The sequence below is a fragment of the Heterocephalus glaber genome, unplaced genomic scaffold (genome assembly GCF_053883595.1).
Source record: "Heterocephalus glaber isolate CG9 unplaced genomic scaffold, H.glaber_assembly_v1.0 deba00000470, whole genome shotgun sequence".
Lineage (NCBI taxonomy): Eukaryota > Metazoa > Chordata > Mammalia > Rodentia > Bathyergidae > Heterocephalus > Heterocephalus glaber.
Genome location: NW_028258145.1, coordinates 28,927,999 through 28,946,380, shown reverse-complemented (window position 1 = coordinate 28,946,380; position 18,382 = coordinate 28,927,999). Strand labels below are relative to the sequence as shown.

Sequence of the window (18,382 nt, the reverse complement as noted above, 5' to 3'; positions counted from 1 at the left end):
CTTTATGTAAACCAGACTTGCCGCCAGTATACATTTGGATATCTTGTGAAGACTTCCGGTAAAATATAATTCCTTCCCTAAAGATTATCTCTTAATTTTTTCCTCTTGCTCCCAATCCCACACTCTCATAGACCAAACTGCTTTTCATGTGTGAGATGTGTGAGTTGCTGACAAGTAAATTGGCTTATTTCTGAATTTAGGATGATCACACATACTTATATGTCAGAACAGGAAACACTGACCTGTGAGACGGTCTCATGTGCCTTCATCCTTTCTTCAGTTCAATTGCATAAATATTTACTGATTTGCCTACTGTTGTATAGCTCCTCATCCCCATTGTAGTATATGGGGGATAGAAAACTTCCTTCCTATCTGTGAAGGGGTACAAATGTAAATAAGATATGATTTTAGCCTGGGATTTAGCTCAGTGGTTCCCACCACCTGCCTCGCAAGTGCAAGGTCCCGAGTTTGATCCCCCCCAAAAAGATATGATTTTAGTCTCACAAGGGAGATTGCACAAATAGACAATGTACAACTCTTCCCATGAGGTAGAGTGCATTAAGGGCCACAAGAGGTGCCAGGAAGACACTATGGAATTAATTCAGAGGAAGGAGAGATCATACCTGGACTGCTTCATGAGAATTCTGACAAGATGAGCCAAGGGAGAGTTTCATGTGAAGGGGCAACATTGGGAAGGGGATGTTTGTGAGCTGGGCAATGATATGATCAGAGCCATACTTTAGGAAACTTAAAGGCAATTTAAGGTAGGTTGAAATGGAGAGATCATTTTAGAGATTAGTTTAGTGATTAATAAGATGAGAGCTAAGGTGATGGCAGTGTGTTTGGGAAGGAGGAAGTGAAGGTAGAGCTTCAGAGGATTTGAGGAATGAGTAATAAAGGATAATGAGTAAGAGTCAATGATGACTCAGAGATTTGAGGCCTGGCTCGTGGGGGTGGCAGTGATCATCTCATAAGCAGACAAAGAGAGTCCAGAAGGAGGAATGACTTTAGAAGTGGGGTTCAGTTCTGAGCATGTTGATTTTAAGGTATTTGTGAGGCATCAGGTTGTTGGAGATAGTTAGCAGACAGTTGGAGCAAGGTCAAAGCAGGAGGAAGATCTGGGAGTCTTCTGCCCAGAGCTGACCTTGAAAGTAAGCAGGGAGAAATGAGAGCAAGAGGTTTACTGACAACTCGAGACATGAGCTAAAAAGTTGTTGGTAGTAAAACAGATGTGTGAGAAGGTAAGGTTCATGTTAGGGGACAGAAATCACAATAGGAGGGATATTGTAAGGAAGAATTTCAGTATACTAACTGTGCCACGTAATATAGAGAACTCCAGCATGGTGTAGAATTGGATCAGCCTGTTACATTTGGTGAAATCATTGAGGATATTGGTTTAGTGGGTTTTGGGCAGTGGTGGGGATAGACTGTAAAGTTTAAGAAGTCATGGGGTTTGAAGTTGTGGCAGTAGTGAAGTGGGCACTGCCATTTTAAGAAGCTTAGTTCTAGAGCAGTGGAGAAGAATGACATGATGACTTGAACCTAAACTAAACATGCACTTTAATGAATCAGGAAATAACATTTATGTGTACCCTACCTAAGTGAGAAAATAGGATGCTGTCAGGGACCTGCTCCTACCCAGTCATATTTCCTTTTTGGAAAAAGCCTTCTGCTTTTCTCATCGTTCTTTCCTTGCTTTATTTATAGATTACCACCTACATGTGTATCCCTAAAAACTATAGTTTAGCTTTGCTCAGTTTTGACCTTTTTATAAATGGATCTATACAATACATATTTTTTGTTTCTTGTTTTGCTCAACCTTTTGAAGGTTCACCCATATTCTGGGGTGTGGTTGTCTGAATGTGTTTTTATTTCCAGTAAGCTAGTGGAGGAAGGTTAAAAGGGCAAGAGAAACAAGGTAGTGTGATAGTAGGAAAGTATCAAATCAGAAGTACAGAAGGGCTTCATCTTGCTATGGGAAAGAAAACACCTATTCCTCCAAGACAAGATTAAAGGAAGAAAGAGATACAGAGAGTTTTGAAATATTTGGATAAGTCAAGGAGACTCATTTCAGACAATCTTGATTTTGGTAAAGTTAAGAGTCGAGGTCTGCTGCTAGAAATAGATTTAGAAACTGGAGGAGATGAGGAAAGCTTGGGATAATTACTATTTAGATTTAGGTAGAACTTGGCCACAAATGAATAAAGGTTTCTACATATCATTGAAGGCCCAGCTATGAACAAATTTAGAACGTAAATTGATAGTAGTTCAGTTATTTTCCCCCATGGTATTTCTGTACCATTTCTTTCTAATTTGAGATTAAAAAAAAAAAAAAGCAGACCGTAAGTTTTGTTCAGATCTTAAAATTTCAGGAGGAGAATGCAAAAAGATCAGTTCTCCTTCTACACCTTGCCAACTATAAATCAGCTTCCTTGGAAAAAAACATTGCATGATCACATAATGATCGTAAACTATTGGCAACTCCACCACCACCAGTACTGAGGGCCTCGTCTTCCTCCTTGTGTCTTAGCTCTTGTTAGTCCTCACTGCTTTGTCTTGTGGCTGCTGTGCCCCCATCCAGACATGCAGGGCACTCTCAGCATTCACTCTGCTTGCTCACTCCCCTGCTTTGGCATATTGTTTCCTTATGAAAGTGCCTTCCTTGATCCACAGCAGAGTAGACACAGTGAACATAAAACTACTTGTTCAAGAAACTTGACTGGAAAAGGAAGGAGGGAGAGAAGTTATAGTAGCTTAGAGGTGGGTAGGGGAGCAAAACAGGGTTATTTATTTAGTGTCAGTTATTTACCAAAGCCCTGTTGTATCTTTTTATTATCTTTTCAAGCCACCCAATTTTAGATTTGAGGTCTTGATTAGCTGGTGTAGGCCTCTTTTTTTTCGTACCAGGGTTGAACTTATGGCCTTGTGCTTGCCAGGCAGGCATGGTGCCACTGAGCTAAACCCCCAGCCCTGGTGTAGGTCTCGTCTGCTTCCGTCTTGAATCCCAGGCTCTAACTGTGAGGTGAACAGTGTTGGCTCAGGCCTTGCTCCCTAGTCTAAAGGAGTACGTTACCGTCAAGTAGAAACTGTTTTTCTTCATGGTCACCAAAGCTCTTACACACTCTCTGAGGTGCCGTGTGGATCTGCTGCCAGCACTCAGCTGACACTCTTTTGCTCTGCAGACCTCTTCCACACTGCGTAAGCTTGTATCAGCATTCTATGGAGTGGTGCTTCACAGATAAAACTACGTATTAGAACCATGTACTGAGCTTTTAAAAAGTGTTCACTCTCATGATGATATTTCCAGGAAGTGGTACAAGAGTCTGTGCTTTTGGTAAGCTTCTCAGGAGATTCAAGTTTTGCGCAGCATGTTTGAAAACACTAGTCAATTGTACCTGTTTATTTTCTATGCTTTTTGTGTTTTTTTTCCCCCCATTAACTTTATTGGTACATTTTAGGTATAAAATACAGTTACATTCATCATTGGGATCTTGTACCATTACATGAGTATCTTGGTTCTTATTTTTTTCCCCTTCCCTTGCCCTCCCTTCCCTATTTGCAAAGACCTTGTTTCCATTTTTTTTTCTCTTCTCATATTTTTTCCTTTCCCTTTTTTCCCTTCCCCTACCCCTCCCAATTACCCTGCTCTTTTAGACCTTTTCTTCCTCTTACACAATATCAGTTATACATTTTTTAAATTACAATATTAAGATCTAGGAGACATTACCACAGATTTTACAGAATTTAAAAGGATTTCTATGCTTTTTGTGTCAGTGAAGGTTGGTGTCCTTTTTCAGTCATATTGGATCTTAATTTTCCCATTCTTTTTACCAAGAGTCACACTCCCTCTAAGGCAAATGTAAGTCTATATAGTTGTCTGTTTTGTCCATCATGTGCCTAATAAAACATAAATACTTGGAAACGAATGAAAGAAAACGAATGCCTATTTAGATGTTGCTTTAACTGATTACGCTAAGATTTCAGCATCTTGTTCTCCTTTCAAAGAAGCAAGCTCCTTTGCCTGATTTAATGAGCCCCTGAAATCTGAGTAGCTGCTACCTCCTATGTCCTCCCTGGATGATGCTTTAACCGCAGAGCAACTTTTGCCTCTACACTTATGCTTGACTTTTTTGTTGTTGTTGTTTTTGTTAAACACTTTTATTGGTACATTGTAGGTATTCAATACAATTACATTTCTCATTGGGAATTGTACCTTTACATAATGCATCTTGGTTCTTATTTTTTCCCCATTTCTAGCCCTCCCTTCACCCCCTCCACCCTTCCCTGTTTACAAAGACTTTATTTCCATTTTTTCCATTTCTCATCATTTTTCACTTCCCTTCTTTCCGTTCTCCTGCCCCTCCCACTACCCCTACCCCTTTGGACCTTTTCTTCCTATTTGGCATTATCGATTATTTATTCTAATCATTGGTACATTTTAGGTATAGAATATAATGACATTCATCATTGGAAATTTGCACCTTTACATAATCTCTCTTGGTTCTTATTTTTCACCCTTGCCCAGCCCTCCCTTCAACCCCTCTATTCCTCCCTATTTACAAAGATTTTGTTCCTATTTTTCCATTTTCTCATATTAATCCCATTCCCTTCTGTCCTTTCCCCTAGCCCTCCCACTTCCTTCCCCTTTGCCCCTTTTCTTCCTATTTCACATGACCTATTATACATTGTAGTCCTTATTTACACTTTCAGTTTCTCACACCAGAGAAACTATTCGGTATTTATACATGTGTGTCCCATTTATTTCACTTAAGAGTATTGCCTCAATGTGCATCCACTTAGCTATAAATGTCTCTAATTTCTCATTTTTTATGGCTGAGTAGTACTTCATTTTATAAAAAAAACCACATTTTCTTTATCCAGTCTCCAGTTGATGGGCATTTGGGCTGTTTCTAAGTTTTAGCTATCACAAACTGTGCTGCTATGAACATGGGCACACATATATCACTGTGGTATGACTCTTTTAATTCTTTGGGGAAGATCCCCAGTAGTGGAATAGCGGGGTCAAATGGGACTTCCAGTCCTAGTTCTTTGAGGTATCTCCATACTGATTTCCACAGTGGTTGCACCAGTCTACACTCGCACCAGCAGTGGAGCAGGGTTCCTCTTTCCCCACGGCCCCGCCAGCCTTTGTTATTGGTTGATTTCATGATAGCAGCCATTCTTTCTGGAGTGAGATGGAATCTCAGCGTTGTTTTCATTTGCATCTCTCGAATGACCAGTGATGTTGAACATTTTTTCATATATTTATTTGCTGTTTCTACTTCCTTGTCTGAGAAATGTCTGTTCATTTCAGATGCCCATTTTCAGATTGGGTCTTTAAATTTGGGAGGTCTGATCTTTTTAAGTTCTTTATAGATTCGAGATAGTAGACCTTTGTCTGAGAAAGAGCAGGTGAAGATTTTTTCCCACATTGTGGGTTGTCTCTTCACACTGCTGGTGGTTTCTCTTGCTGTGCAGAAGCTTTTCAATTAGAAGAGATCCCACTTGTTGATTGTTTGTGCTAGTTCACGGGCAACTGAGGTTTTGTTCATAAAATCTTTTCCTACACCGATGTCTTCAAGAGTTCAACCTAACCTCTGTTCCAACTGGTTCAGAGTTTCTATTTTAATATTTAGATCTTTAATCCATTTTGATTTTAGTTTAGTGCATGGTGAACGATACAGGTCTAGTTTTAATCTTTGGCAAGTTGAAGCCCAATTTTTCCAGCACCATTTATTAAAGAGGCTATCTTTCCTCCAGTGAGGGTGTTTGGCTCCTTTATCGAAGATGAGATGGCTGAGTGTGTCTGGCGTTGTTTCTGCATCTTCTGATCTGTTCCACTGGTCCTCAGGTCTGTTTCTTTGCCAGTACCATGCTGTTTTTATCACAGTAGCTTTGTAGTAGAGTTGCAGGTTGGGGATTGTGATAGCCCCTGCCATGTCTCTGTTACCTAGAATTGCTTTTGCTATTCTGGGTCTCTTCTTGTTCCAAATGAATTTTTGGATTGTTTTCTCAAGGTCCATGAAGTATGCTGCTGGGATCTCATTTGGAATTGCATTAAATCTATATAGCAGTTTTGGAAGTATGGCCATTTTCACTATATTAATCCTTCCTACCCAGGAGCAGGGGATGTCTGTCCATTTTCTGATATCATCTTCAATCTCTCTTTTCAGAGTGTCATAGTTTTCAGAGAAGAGGTCTTTGATTTCTTTCCTTAGGTTGATTCCTAGGTATTTCAGTTTTTTGCATGCTATTGTGAAAGGAAGTATTTACCCTATTTCTCTCTCAGTGAGTCTGTCATTCGTGTAGAGGAAAGGTATTGATTTTTGTGTGTTGACCTTGTAACCAGCTACTTGACTGAATTTGGTTATTAAGTCTGGAAGACTTTTGGTGGAGTTCTTGGGGTCTTCTATATAGAGTATCATGTCATCTGCAAATAATGACAATTTGACTTCTTCATTTCCTATCTTTATTCCTTTTATTTCTTTCTCTTGTCTAATTGCTGTGGCTAATGTTTCCAGATCTATATTGAACAAGAGTGGTGATAGTGGACATCCTTGTCTTGTTCCTGATTTTAGTGTGAAGGATTTCAGTTTTTGACCATTTAGTATGATATTGGCTATTGATTTTTCATAGATGGCTTCTATCAGTTTGAGGTAGAGACCATCTATTCCAATTTTTGTAGGGTTTTTATCATAAATGCATGTTGGATTTTGTCAAATGCTTTTTCTGGGTCTATGGAGATAATCATATGATTTTTGTCCTTGGCTCTATTGATATAGTGTATTACATTGATTGATTTTCGTATATTGAACCATCCCTGCATCCCTGGGATGACTCCTACTTGATCAGGGTGTATGATCTTCTTGATGATCTTCTGCATTCTGTTTGCCAGTATCTTATTAAGGATTTTTGCATCTGTGTTCATTAGTGAGATTGGCCTGTAGTTCTCCTTTTCGGTTGGATCTTTCTCTGCTTTGGGGATCAAGGTGATGCTTGCTTCCAGGAATGAATTTGGGAGTATTGCTTCCCTTTCAACTTCATTGAAGAGTTTAAACAGTAGTGGCAGCAGTTCCTCTCTAAATGTCTTGTAGAATTCAGCAGTGAAGCCATCAGGGCCCAGGCTTTTCTTAGTTGATAAGTTTTTAATTACATTTTCAATTTCATTGGTTGATATTGGGTTGTTCAGAATTTTTAGGTCTTCTTCGTTCAACTTTGGTAATTCATATGTATCTAGGAATCTGTCCATTTCTTCTGTGTTGTCCATCTTATTGGCATATAGGTTCTGGAAGGAGCTATTGATGATCCTCTGGATTTCTGCTGGGTCTGTTGTAATTTCACCCTTTTCATTCCTGATTGCATGGATTTGGGCCTTTTCTTTCCTTTTTTTGATAAGCTTGGCTAAGGGTTTGTCAATTTTGTTGATTCTTTTCAAGAACCAACTCTTGGCTTCATTGATTTTTTTGTGTCATTCTCTTAGTCTCCATTGCATTGATTTCTCCTCTGATCTTTATAATTTCCTCCCTTGTATGAGCTCTGGGTTTGTCCTGCTCTTCTTTTTCTAGAAGCTTGAGGTGCAGCATCAGGTTGTTTAATTGGGCTCGTTCTGTTTTCCTAATATGCATATTCACTGCTATGAATTTCCCTCATAAGACTACTTTCACTGTGTCCCATAGATTCTGATATGTTGTATTGTCATTGTCATTTAATTGAAGGAACTGTCTGATTTCTTCTTTAATTTCCTCTGTGACCCATTGGTTATTTGGAAGTGTGTTGTTCAATTTCCACATGATTATGAAATTTTTCGAGTTTCTTTTGCTATGGATCTCCAATTTCATCACACTATGTTCTGATAATATACGCGGGATAACTTCAATTCCTTTGCATTTACTTAAACGTGTTCTGTGTGTATGTGGTCTATTTTGGAGAATGACCCATGTGCAGCTGAGAAGAATGTGTATTCTGATTTTGTGGGGTGGAAGACTCTGTAAACATCTGTTAAGTTCATTTGTTCAAGAGTTCGATTGAGTTCTCGTATTTCATTACTTATTTTTTGTCTAGTTGATCTATCTATTTGTGACAGTGGGGTGTTGAGGTACCCCACTACAGTTGTATTAGTGCATACATGACTTTTCATGTCCATTAGTATTTGTTTTATATAGTTGGGCGCACTAATGTTTGGTGCATAGATATTTATGATTGTCATCTCTTCCTCTTGGATTCTTCCCTTTACAAGGATGTAGTGTCCTTCTTTGTCTCTCTTAATCAGTGTTGGTTTGAAATCGACTGGATCTGCAAAGAGAATAGCTACTCCTGCTTTTTTTCGGGTTCCTGTCGCATGGAGTATTGTTTTCCACCCTTTAAGTTTCAGTCTATGAGTTTCCTTTTGAATTAAGTGTGTTTCTTGTATGCAGCATATTGTTGGATTTTGCTTTTTGACCCATTCTGCCAGTCTATTTCTTTTGATTGGTGAATTGAGACCATTAACATTGATGGTTGTAACTGAAACGTATTGACTTGTCATTGCCATGACTTTTTCTTTTTTGGGGTTCTCCCCCTTTACATTTAATTTCTTGTCGTGCCAGATGGGTTCCTTCTGCTTTGCTTCCTGGGGTTATGATCCTCAATGTCTGTTCCTAGGATATTGTGTAAAATTCTTTGGAGTGCTGGTTTGGTATTCACAAAGTTCCTAAGGTGCTCTTTGTCATGAAAGTATCTTATTTCTCCATCAATTTTGAAAGATAGTTTTGCAGGGTACATCAATCTGGGTTGGTGTCTGTTTTCCTTTGGGGCTTGGAATATGTCACTCCAAGCTCTTCTTGCCTTGATGGTTTGTGTTGAGAAGTGTGCTGTGATTCTGATGGGCTTTCCTTTGTATGTGATTTGTTTCTTTTCTCTAACTGCTTGTAGAACTTTGTTCTTCCATTGGATTTCTAGAATCTTAACAATTATATGCCTATGTGTAGATTTTTTTTGATCAAGGCTATTTGGAGTCCTATATGCCTCACTTATCTGCATGTCAAGCTCTTTTCCCCTGCTTGGGATGTTTTCTGCCATTATTTCTGTGAAGAGATTTTTTATGTCTTCTGCACTCTCTCCTGTTTCTTCATTGACTCCAATCAGTCTTATGTTATTCTTCTTTGCATCATCTAGCAGCTGTTGGATTGATTTCTCATGTTCCCTTATAATTTTGAAGCAATTTTTCTTTTCCTCGTCATTAATTGCAGTCTTATCTTCTATATCTGAAATTCTGTCCTCACAGTGGCTCATTCTGCTGTTTAGACTTTCAATGGAGTTTTTCATCTCCTGGACATCTATTTGCATATGTTTTATGGATTCCATTTGTTTCCTATGTTGGGATTCCATCATGTTCCTCAGCTCCTCTCTAGATTTATTAACCATGTCTTGCACTAGGGGCACAATTTCTCCTGTTATCTGAGAAATTATTTCTGATTTCATTTTTTCCAGATCCCTTTTTGTTGCCAGTTGAGTGAGTCCAGGTGGTTAAGTATCAGAGTGTTCCATCTCATTTCCCTTTGGGGTTGCTGTAGGTGATCTGGAAGTCTGGTTTTGAGACTTATTTACGTGTTTTCTCATTTCGACTGGGCAGGCGGGGCTGTTGGCGCCTGCAGGGATTACCTCCTCTGAGCTGGGAGAGGTGGGACGGGGTGGGGAGCAGCCGTAGGGATGGTGGCCCAAAAGCCCTTTCCTGTGGGCTAGGAGCAGCCAGAGGGATGGTGGCCGGGAAGCCCCTTCCTCTGGACCAGGAGCAGTGGGATGGCGGCTCAGAAGCCCCTACCTCTGGGCCGGGAGTGGCGGGACTCAGTATGGTGGTCTAGTGTTCTGGTGCCCTCTGCGTCTTTGTAGTGTGGAACCAACCAGGTGGCTGTACAGAGGAGCGTGGGGGGGGGGGGCGGTCCAGTGGATTGTTGCCGGGGCAAGGGCTGATTCGGCATGTTCCGCGCAACTGGCAACCTGGATAGGGCATGCGCAGACCTGCCTGTCTGCTGATTTGGCGCATTCCGAGCAACTGGCTCCCTCAGTAGGGCGTGAGCAGACCTGCCTGTCTCTGCTTGACCGTTTAGCAACACCTCTCTCAAGAAGAAGAACCATCCATCTAACTGTGGTTTATTAAGTCCTTGACTTAAATCATGTTGAAATATTGGGCAACATTTTCCATCTGTACTTGAAATTGGTGACTCTCCATTGGTATAAAGAGAGCTTACCAGGAGCTAGTTAGAAATAATGAAACTGTAGAACAACCAAAGCTTGAGTCACCCGGAGATGTTTGTACTGCTTGCTTTAAGGAGATAAAAAGAGGGCCGGGGATTTAGCTCAGTGGTTCTGTCGCCTGTCTCATAAGCAAGCACAAGATCCCAAGTTCGATCCCCAGTACCAAAAAAAAGAAGATAAAAAGAAATTCACAAAGAAGTCCCTAGGGCTGTTCTCATGCCCTATTAGTTTTTTTTTTCCCCCCGTTCTGTTTGGTTTTTGAGGCAGGGTCTCACTGTGTAGTCCAGGCTGGCCTTGAACTCACTGTGTAGCCCATGCTGGCCTCGAATTCATGCTGATCCTCCTGCTTCAGCCTCTCAAGTGCTGAATTATAGGCCTGCACCACCAATGCCTGGCTACCATTCACCATTTTTGAGGACACCTACTTACTTTGTCCATGGATGCCCATCATGATAACAACTATGGATCTCAGGGTGAATTCAGCATCAAAGTCCTTAATTCTTTCTGTTTGGTTTAAGATCAGGAGGCCATGGGCTGGGGATTTAGCTCAATGGTTCTGCTGCCTACCTCACAACCGCAAGGACCCAAGATCGATCCCTGGTACCTGGAAAAAAAAAAAAAAGAACAGGAAGCCAGAGCAAAAAAGTCTTCTATAGATAGTCTTCTCCTATCTCCAACCCTCAAGCATAGATGCCTTTGTAGTTCTCCACTCCTGCTGTACCTGTGATCTTTGCTCTACAGGTATCCTTGGTTGTCCCTGCTTGCCCCACCACCATACTGGGCTCACCTCTTATCTTCACACCCAAGGGAGGCAGTTACTGTCACTTGTCTTCTCCCTCTGACACCTGACACCGCCCCCCATGCCTGCCACACCTGAGGCACAGCATATTCAGGTCTCTACACTCTTGACTTCCACAAAGCCAGTCTCCATATCCTAGATGCCTGCAATCCCTGGCCTATCTCCTGTTCTCCTGCAGAAGAGGCAGTTCTTGGCCAACTAAGTCTGCAACTCCGGTCTCGTACAGCTCTGCCTCTTTGATGTCGGTATTGACACCCCCACACATATGTACCTCTCTCCTCATGTGTCTCTGTACTCATGATGCCTTTCACAGGCCAGACAGAGGTCATCTCATCAGAATCCACACCTAAGCGCCAGCATGGGTGTGAATGTCCAACACACATAACCTAGCGTGGGCCTCCTAGCCAATTTCCAGGCATGTGGACCACAATGTTGACTTATGCCTTGTCCCTTCAGTTCATCTCCACTTTGCAATAGTCTTCAAATGTCAACATTACATATCAATATATATTTCCCTCACAAGCCCCCACATGGAAGGCTTGAGCTGGACCCTCTCCATACCCTGTTAGTTTAATGGCTTCCCATTTGCCTTTTGCTTTGATACCTCCCCTCTCCAATCTCTGTAGCCTACAGCTTACCACTCAACCAAAAATTCCAGAACCCATTAGATTGCATAAACCAGTGAGATCAGAGTTCCCATTATGAATAGTACAGAGAGAAAAGTTTTCCCCTTTCTGTTTTCTCTCCTCATTTTTGTCCCCACTACCAGCACCACCAAGAGTTCAAGCTGCCTTCAAATGAAAAGCAAGACACTTTCAGTCTTCTTGGTCCTCAGTTTATTCTTGCTTCTTAGTTTATTCTATTCTTCCTCAGGTCATATGAGTGAATTAAATGAAATGAGCTGTGTTATTTCATATCTTGTCTATAACTGAGGATGATATATGTACTTTTCTGGCCTTAGCACTACATTTCTTTCTGTCAGACGTAAATCTCCATGAAATCTCAAGGTAGGGTTCTGCTCAATGTATGTGAGGGGATCTCTAATATATCCAGCTACCCAAAAACTGAAATGGCATCTCCCCACATTGCTTTCCAGAAAAATCCCCACCTATTTAGCTGCTATTCTGTCCAATGGATTAAATCTAAGTTACTTCATTTTCTTAGTCACTTTCATCCCCTTGCCCTTGCTCACTGCATTCCTCACTACAAAAAATTCTTCCAGCTTCCAAAATTTGCTTATTCCTCTTATTCTGTAAACTCTTATTCATTTTATTCCTTGTTTTCTAGGACTTTATAATTGGAGCATATCTTTTTCTTTTTGACAAAAATTGTGTGTGTATATATATATATATATATATATATATATATATATATATGATGTACAACTTGGTGTTTTGAAACAAAAACATAAGTGTCTCTTCATATGTTATATTTGTTTACAAAGCTGGAAAGGAACTTATTTCCTTATTGTGAACTTCAAGGGTATCCCTCATAATTGCAAATGTCCTTGTACATACTTGAAAAGGAGGTTGAGGCCAGCTGTTGGAAATTCCTTGGGCCTTCCTTTGTGGACCAGGTGTAGATGTTTGTATTCACCGAGGGTTCTCAGCTTCTTTTCTCTTCTCAGACTCATCCCACACAGACCGCCTTTCTTTCCAGTGTTGACCTACACACTCACTGCTCCTACCAGATGATGTTGCCAGAGTCAATAGCCATTGTCTGCTCCCCCAAGTTCCAGGAGTGAGTACCCGGGATGTAGTTTTGGCGGTTACAAGGAGGTAGTAGGGAAGAAAGCCTCAGAGCAAAAGGTCTCTGTTCTTGAGATCATGCTTCTTTATAAACTACATAGGTTATACTGTTAATTGGCTGTTCTAGAAGGCTTCCTTTAGGCAACATATTCTAAAATATCTAACTTGCTTATTTTAAAAGATACCCAAGTAGCAACTTTGTTGCTTTTCAAAAAAAAAGTTCACAAGAAATTTGAAGTGATCAAGAGTTTGATGTTGGCTTAAAGAATTTCAAATCAAACAAATTATCTCAGAGTTTTCAATTCTTTTTCATTCCAATTCCTGTTTATTTACTGCAAATTCTTAGCAACACTTATGTGGTAGCAGTAATGAATCATCTTTTAACTGTGACTTGTTCACCACTAAGCCTGTAAAGCCAGCATCCTGTGGAAGTTGTCTCATAAAGAGCTCTCCCCTGCTGTGTATATGTGTTCATGTGCAGTTGTATGTGTGTGTGTATGTGTGTATGCATGCATGTGATAGGGATGCGGGACACCATTGCTCAACTCTGAGCCTGCCTTTTCTTATTTCAGAACTGGATTCTTTAAATTAACTGATCATGGACTAGAGGAGATTTCTTCCTGTCGCCAGAAAGGATTTCATCCACACAGCAAAGATCCACCTCTGTTCTGTGTATGTATCTATGGAGGAGAAATTTGGGCTGTATTTTTTTTGTTGTTGTTACTGGGGATGAAACTCAGAACCTTGCGCTTGTGAGGCAGGCGGCGGAACCACTGAGCTAAATCCCTGGCCCATTGGGCTGCATTTTAAGCCAAGGAAACAGTCATCCAATGAGGTGCATCATCTTTTCTGACCCACATTGAAAATCAGCCTGTCACTTACCTTTCCAGGTCTCTATAATAAAGATGTATGTACATGGAAAGTAGTGTGGGATAAAAATAGATTTGAGTCATGGCTCTGCCACTTAATGGTGATAGATAGAGAGATAGATATATAGATATCTGTCTACCTTTGAGGCTACTTACCCTTCTAGTGCCTCATCTTTCTCATCTGTAAATAATTCATTCTTTATACAGTAGTGAAGAGAATTACTCGCTTGAACCACCAGTGGTACATGCATGACTTCCCCATTAGGCAGCTTGAACCATCTGTGGTACAAGCATGAGTGTCCCATTGGGCGACATGGGACAGTCTCATTGAGTGGTATAAGCTTCCCAGTGGGCTAGTCGTGCATATATGGCCCCACTGTGAATATGTTAAATGAAGGTGCAGCTCAGCAGTAGAATGTATACTTACCATGTGTGAGGCCCTGGGCTCAGTCCCTGGTACGGCCCCTCACCCCCAGTAATATGTATAAAGTACCTAAGGTGGTAACTGGCTTATTAAATGTTAGTTCTGTTCTTCATCAATGGCCATTGGTAAGCTTGTACTTCATTAAGAGATCTGAATTTACAGGGGAAAAGCCACGTAAGTGAAAAGTAAATAGATTTGATTCTGGAACTTTGCTTAGATAATGAGGATTTTAGGACCCTTCTAGGAAGTTGTTTTCGTCCCCTAAATTCTATTCTGTGAATAACAAGTTTAGTGGATAAGAACACTATGTTTCAATTTACCCCAAGATCAAATGTGATAGTTTTGCTTTTCTCCACATTGCCCTGGATTATTGCTACTTCTTTTTGGTTTCAGAGAAAAGTGACCAATATGAAAAAGAGACTCAGAACCCTGTCATGAAAAAAGAACTGGGTCACAAGTTCAAGCCCAGCCTGGGCAGCTTAGCAACTTAGTGAGAACCTGTCTAAAAGAAAGAAAAAAGATGGGCTGGGGATTTAGCTTTGTGGTTTTGCCGCCTGCCTTGCAAGCGCAAGGACCCGAGTTCGATCCCCAGTACCAAAAAAAAGGAAAAAAGAAAACACACACACATACACACACAAGAAAAAGAAAAGAAAAAAGATAGCTCAGTGTGATGGCCCTAGGTTCAATCCCCGGTACTAAATATATTTAAAAAAAAAACAAAAAAGGAAAAAATGAAAAAACCCCAGAAAGGATCTAAGGGCTAACTTCAAGTAGTAGAGAGCTGATGTATAAAAAATATATTGGGGGGGTTGGGGATTTAGCTCAGTGGTTTCACCACCTGCTGCGAAGCAGAAGGACCCGAGTTCGATCCCTGGCACCGAAAAAAAACCAAAAAACAGTATTGGGTATACTTCATACCACTCCCAGCACTAAAACTAAGGCCTCAGGGAATGATAGCTTTCAGTTGAATAAAAGGAAGAACTTTCTAACAGATCTGTTCAAAATTTATAATGAATATGTAGGTACAAGGATGTTGAAATAGAGACTACACACTCAGAAAAAAAGTCTGAGACACCAATGCACAGGTTTTCAGTTACAAAGACCCCTTTTGTATGCCCAAAGTGAGCATTTTTCTATGTGATGTTAAGTGTACTTTATTATTATAATTAAAATAATGACCCAAAAAACTACAATGACTCTACTAATTCTTGTAAATAAATGTATATTTTGCAAACAACTCTAGAATATATGTACATTTGAAAAATAAAGATTTGTGGGCAGACATTGGTTCAATCTAGAAATAGGACTTGATGGAAGCAGTGATTCCCAGACCCTTTATCATCACTGCCACTTAAGGTGCAGTCTGGCTTCCAGATCCTCTAATGAGTATTTTAAATGAGGAGTCTTTAAAAAATGACTTTTCAGAATTTTCCAGGTCTTCACTTTTCATTTTCTCTGTTGCAGAGCTGTAACCATGTGACTGTTGTGGACAGAGCAGTGATCATCACAGATCTTCGATGAGAATTTGACTCACACACCTGAAAACTAAAAAATCATGTCAGTGTACTGTAGCCCCTTAATATGAGCTTTCCGGAAAGCTTTCAGAGCTTTTTAAGACAGAACAGGAAAGGGGCATCACCTGGGGAAGAACTGATTTTTCTGTATCTGGTTTGAAATGAAAGAATTGGATATATTTTTTAGGAAAATCTTGAAATAAGCATGATAATACTAAAGCAATTAACTCCAAAATTAAATTTTTAAAAGGGTATAATGAACACTCACATACCCTTCTTTCTAGATTCACAAATTGTTAACCTTTCATTGCTCTCAGCTATCTTCTAATTTATCTGCCAACTTGTTATTATCTACCTTTTGACTAAATGAGGGCATCTATACAGAAATTTGGAAAATTAGAAACTCTTTGGGATTTTCCTTTGGTTTAGGCAATATTAATGGCATTGATTACAAGGGTGAGGGGCAGCTCACTATGTCTGAGCAGATGGTGAGGCTCAGAAACCCTGAAGAATGATGTTATCAGGAATTATGTTATTTAACAAATACTTCAGGATATTTTTGCTCTGTAATAAAGTAACACTTAACTTATTTTATTAGGCTCTAGAGTGATCCATTTGATCAAGCCTCATATAAACAAGTTGAATGAAAGATCTGGTTGTTCTGGGAAAGATGAAGGGAAAAGGAATTTGAGATGTGCCAACATTGAGGTGTGTCCCACTTCACTTTTAATTGTTCATTGTTTTTGCTCTGCTGCTGTCTTCCACGGGCATGAAGTCCTGTCTTGTCTTCTGGTGCTGTCTCAAGTGGGTTACCCCTTTGCTTCCGCCTATGCCCCACAAGCTTTCAGTTGAGGGTAGTAGAGCCTTTATCTGGAGCACCAGATTACACTCCAACTAAATGGTAACATCCCCTAGCCACCTCACCTCACAAATTCCGTTGTGGTGCCTATTCTTTTCTGACTTGGGCAACACTTAGGAATGTGTGTGAAGCTATAGTTGATTCTATTTCTTTTTTTCTGTGAGCTGAGCCTAGTGTTCTAAGATAGCCTAGAAATAATGTTGACACTGTGACACCTCATGTGTAACGTAAGGGTACTACAGTAAATATCTTGAGTAAAAAATGATTTATTTCTATATCAGAATGGTGGGGGGGGGTGAATATATGAAATTTTGCTTCATCTTAAAGTTTTGTGTCCTTAATGTGTCTATGTGTCTAGTCTGTCTGTCTGTCTTTCTTTCTTTCTTTCTTTTGGTACCAGAAATTGAACTCAGGACCTTGCGCTTGCAATAGTCTTTATTTCTTAAGTTACTGGTCATTAAACTTTTTGCCTGGAAGAATCAAATCTTTATATTCTTCTTCTTCATTTCAATTCTTAACTCCCAAGATATCAGGAATTCTTTCTTCTGAAGTTTTTGGTGTAGGTTGGAATGGGGCCCCAACTGGGCTTGACTCCCTGGCTGTGACCCAGAGTTAGCTTGGCTATTCCTTTTTGTCCCGAGCAGTCCAGAAATTGCCCAGTCCTGTGCTTTCTAGGAATTCTATCCCTTTCTTCAGGCACTTCTCCAGGAACTACTTAGTTTGGGGTTATATTACCTTTTGCTTGGACCATTGCAGTAGGCTTTTATTAGGTCTCTTTGTGTTCAGTGTTTGTTCTAGTACGTGCTACACATTACAGTCATCCTCACATTTCCTCTCTTGCTCAGAAACCTACAGTGATTTCTATCTGCTAAAATCTAAATTTAGCCTTTATTCAGAACTTTCCTCTTAGGGGCCACATAAGTTTCTTACCCATGTCTATACTTTTAAATATCTAGGGAACTTTCAAAGAGATACTGGTGCCCATACCCCTCTCCATAGCAGTTAAATCTGAATCTCTGAGGTGGCTGCTAGACATTGTTTTTGTTCTGTCTCCTTTTTCTGTCTTTCAAGCTGCTAGGATTCTCAAGTGGAGCCAGAGTTGAAAACCAAAACAGTAGTCATTTACACCTAGGAATTAGGGGCTCTTTTCAATCTCTGCACATTACTGACATTCAGTGAATGTTTTTTGAGCCCAAGTGAACTGAAGGTATTGTAAGCATATCTGTTACTAACTGATCACCAAACTGCCATATTTTCTTGCCTCTGACCTTGTGCACAAGATATCTTAGTGGCTGAAGGGTGCAGTAAACCAGTCTACAGATGTCCCCTTTGCACCTGCTACCATCTAGCCACCCAGAGCACAGGATTCAGTGTCTCTCTCTTCTCTCTATCCTGGTGGGAGAGTCATGGTATAAAACCAGTCCATAAGGAAGCAGGGAGACCAGGTAGGCAAGTGGGAAAGAGAAGGAGTTAGAGTTGTAGGGAAAGAGGAAAGCAATATTGTAAATAAAAGGGACTCAAACCATGAAACCTGAGGACAAGCCTATATTGAAAGCGTAATGACTACTCAGCTACAGAGACTTATATCTGGGCTCCAGAGCCTCAGAGGCCAGGATGCTTTTCTGCTCTCAAGCTGCACAAGTACCATGTTTAATGGTCTAGGCTGAGAGGGGAGGTGGAAGCAATGTCTACTTGCATTGCAGTTGATCTCCAAAGCATAGATGACCCTCCAAGCATGCCACAAGCTAGTGCAGAGAGGCTCTGAGTGCTGCTTTGCTGGGAGAAAGGGGAGGGCTGGACCTTCCAGGTGATCGTGTGCACAAACTCCTAGTTAAGTGGAACTAAAGAGGAAGAAGAATCCTGAAGCCTTTACAATGTTCTCAAGGGTACTCAATTGTCTTGGTTACTTTTCTCATTGCTGAGACAAAATACCTGA

At 40.5% G+C, this 18,382-nt stretch overlaps 1 protein-coding gene across 4 annotated transcripts in view; it reads left to right on the top strand.

Moving 5' to 3' along the window:
• The window catches only part of Stambp (STAM binding protein), a 36,845-nt gene extending 20,669 nt beyond the window's left edge, over positions 1–16,176 (top strand). For all 4 annotated transcript variants that reach the window (XM_004844715.2, XM_087204335.1, XM_021258305.2 and 1 more), the window contains 3 exons: positions 12,660–12,772; positions 13,353–13,452; positions 15,538–16,176. In XM_004844715.2, the coding sequence (XP_004844772.1) occupies positions 12,660–12,772; positions 13,353–13,452; positions 15,538–15,594 (270 nt within the window). In that variant the 3' untranslated portion in view covers positions 15,595–16,176. The remainder of the gene's footprint in view (positions 1–12,659; positions 12,773–13,352; positions 13,453–15,537) is intronic.
• The last annotated feature ends 2,206 nt before the right edge of the window (positions 16,177–18,382 follow it).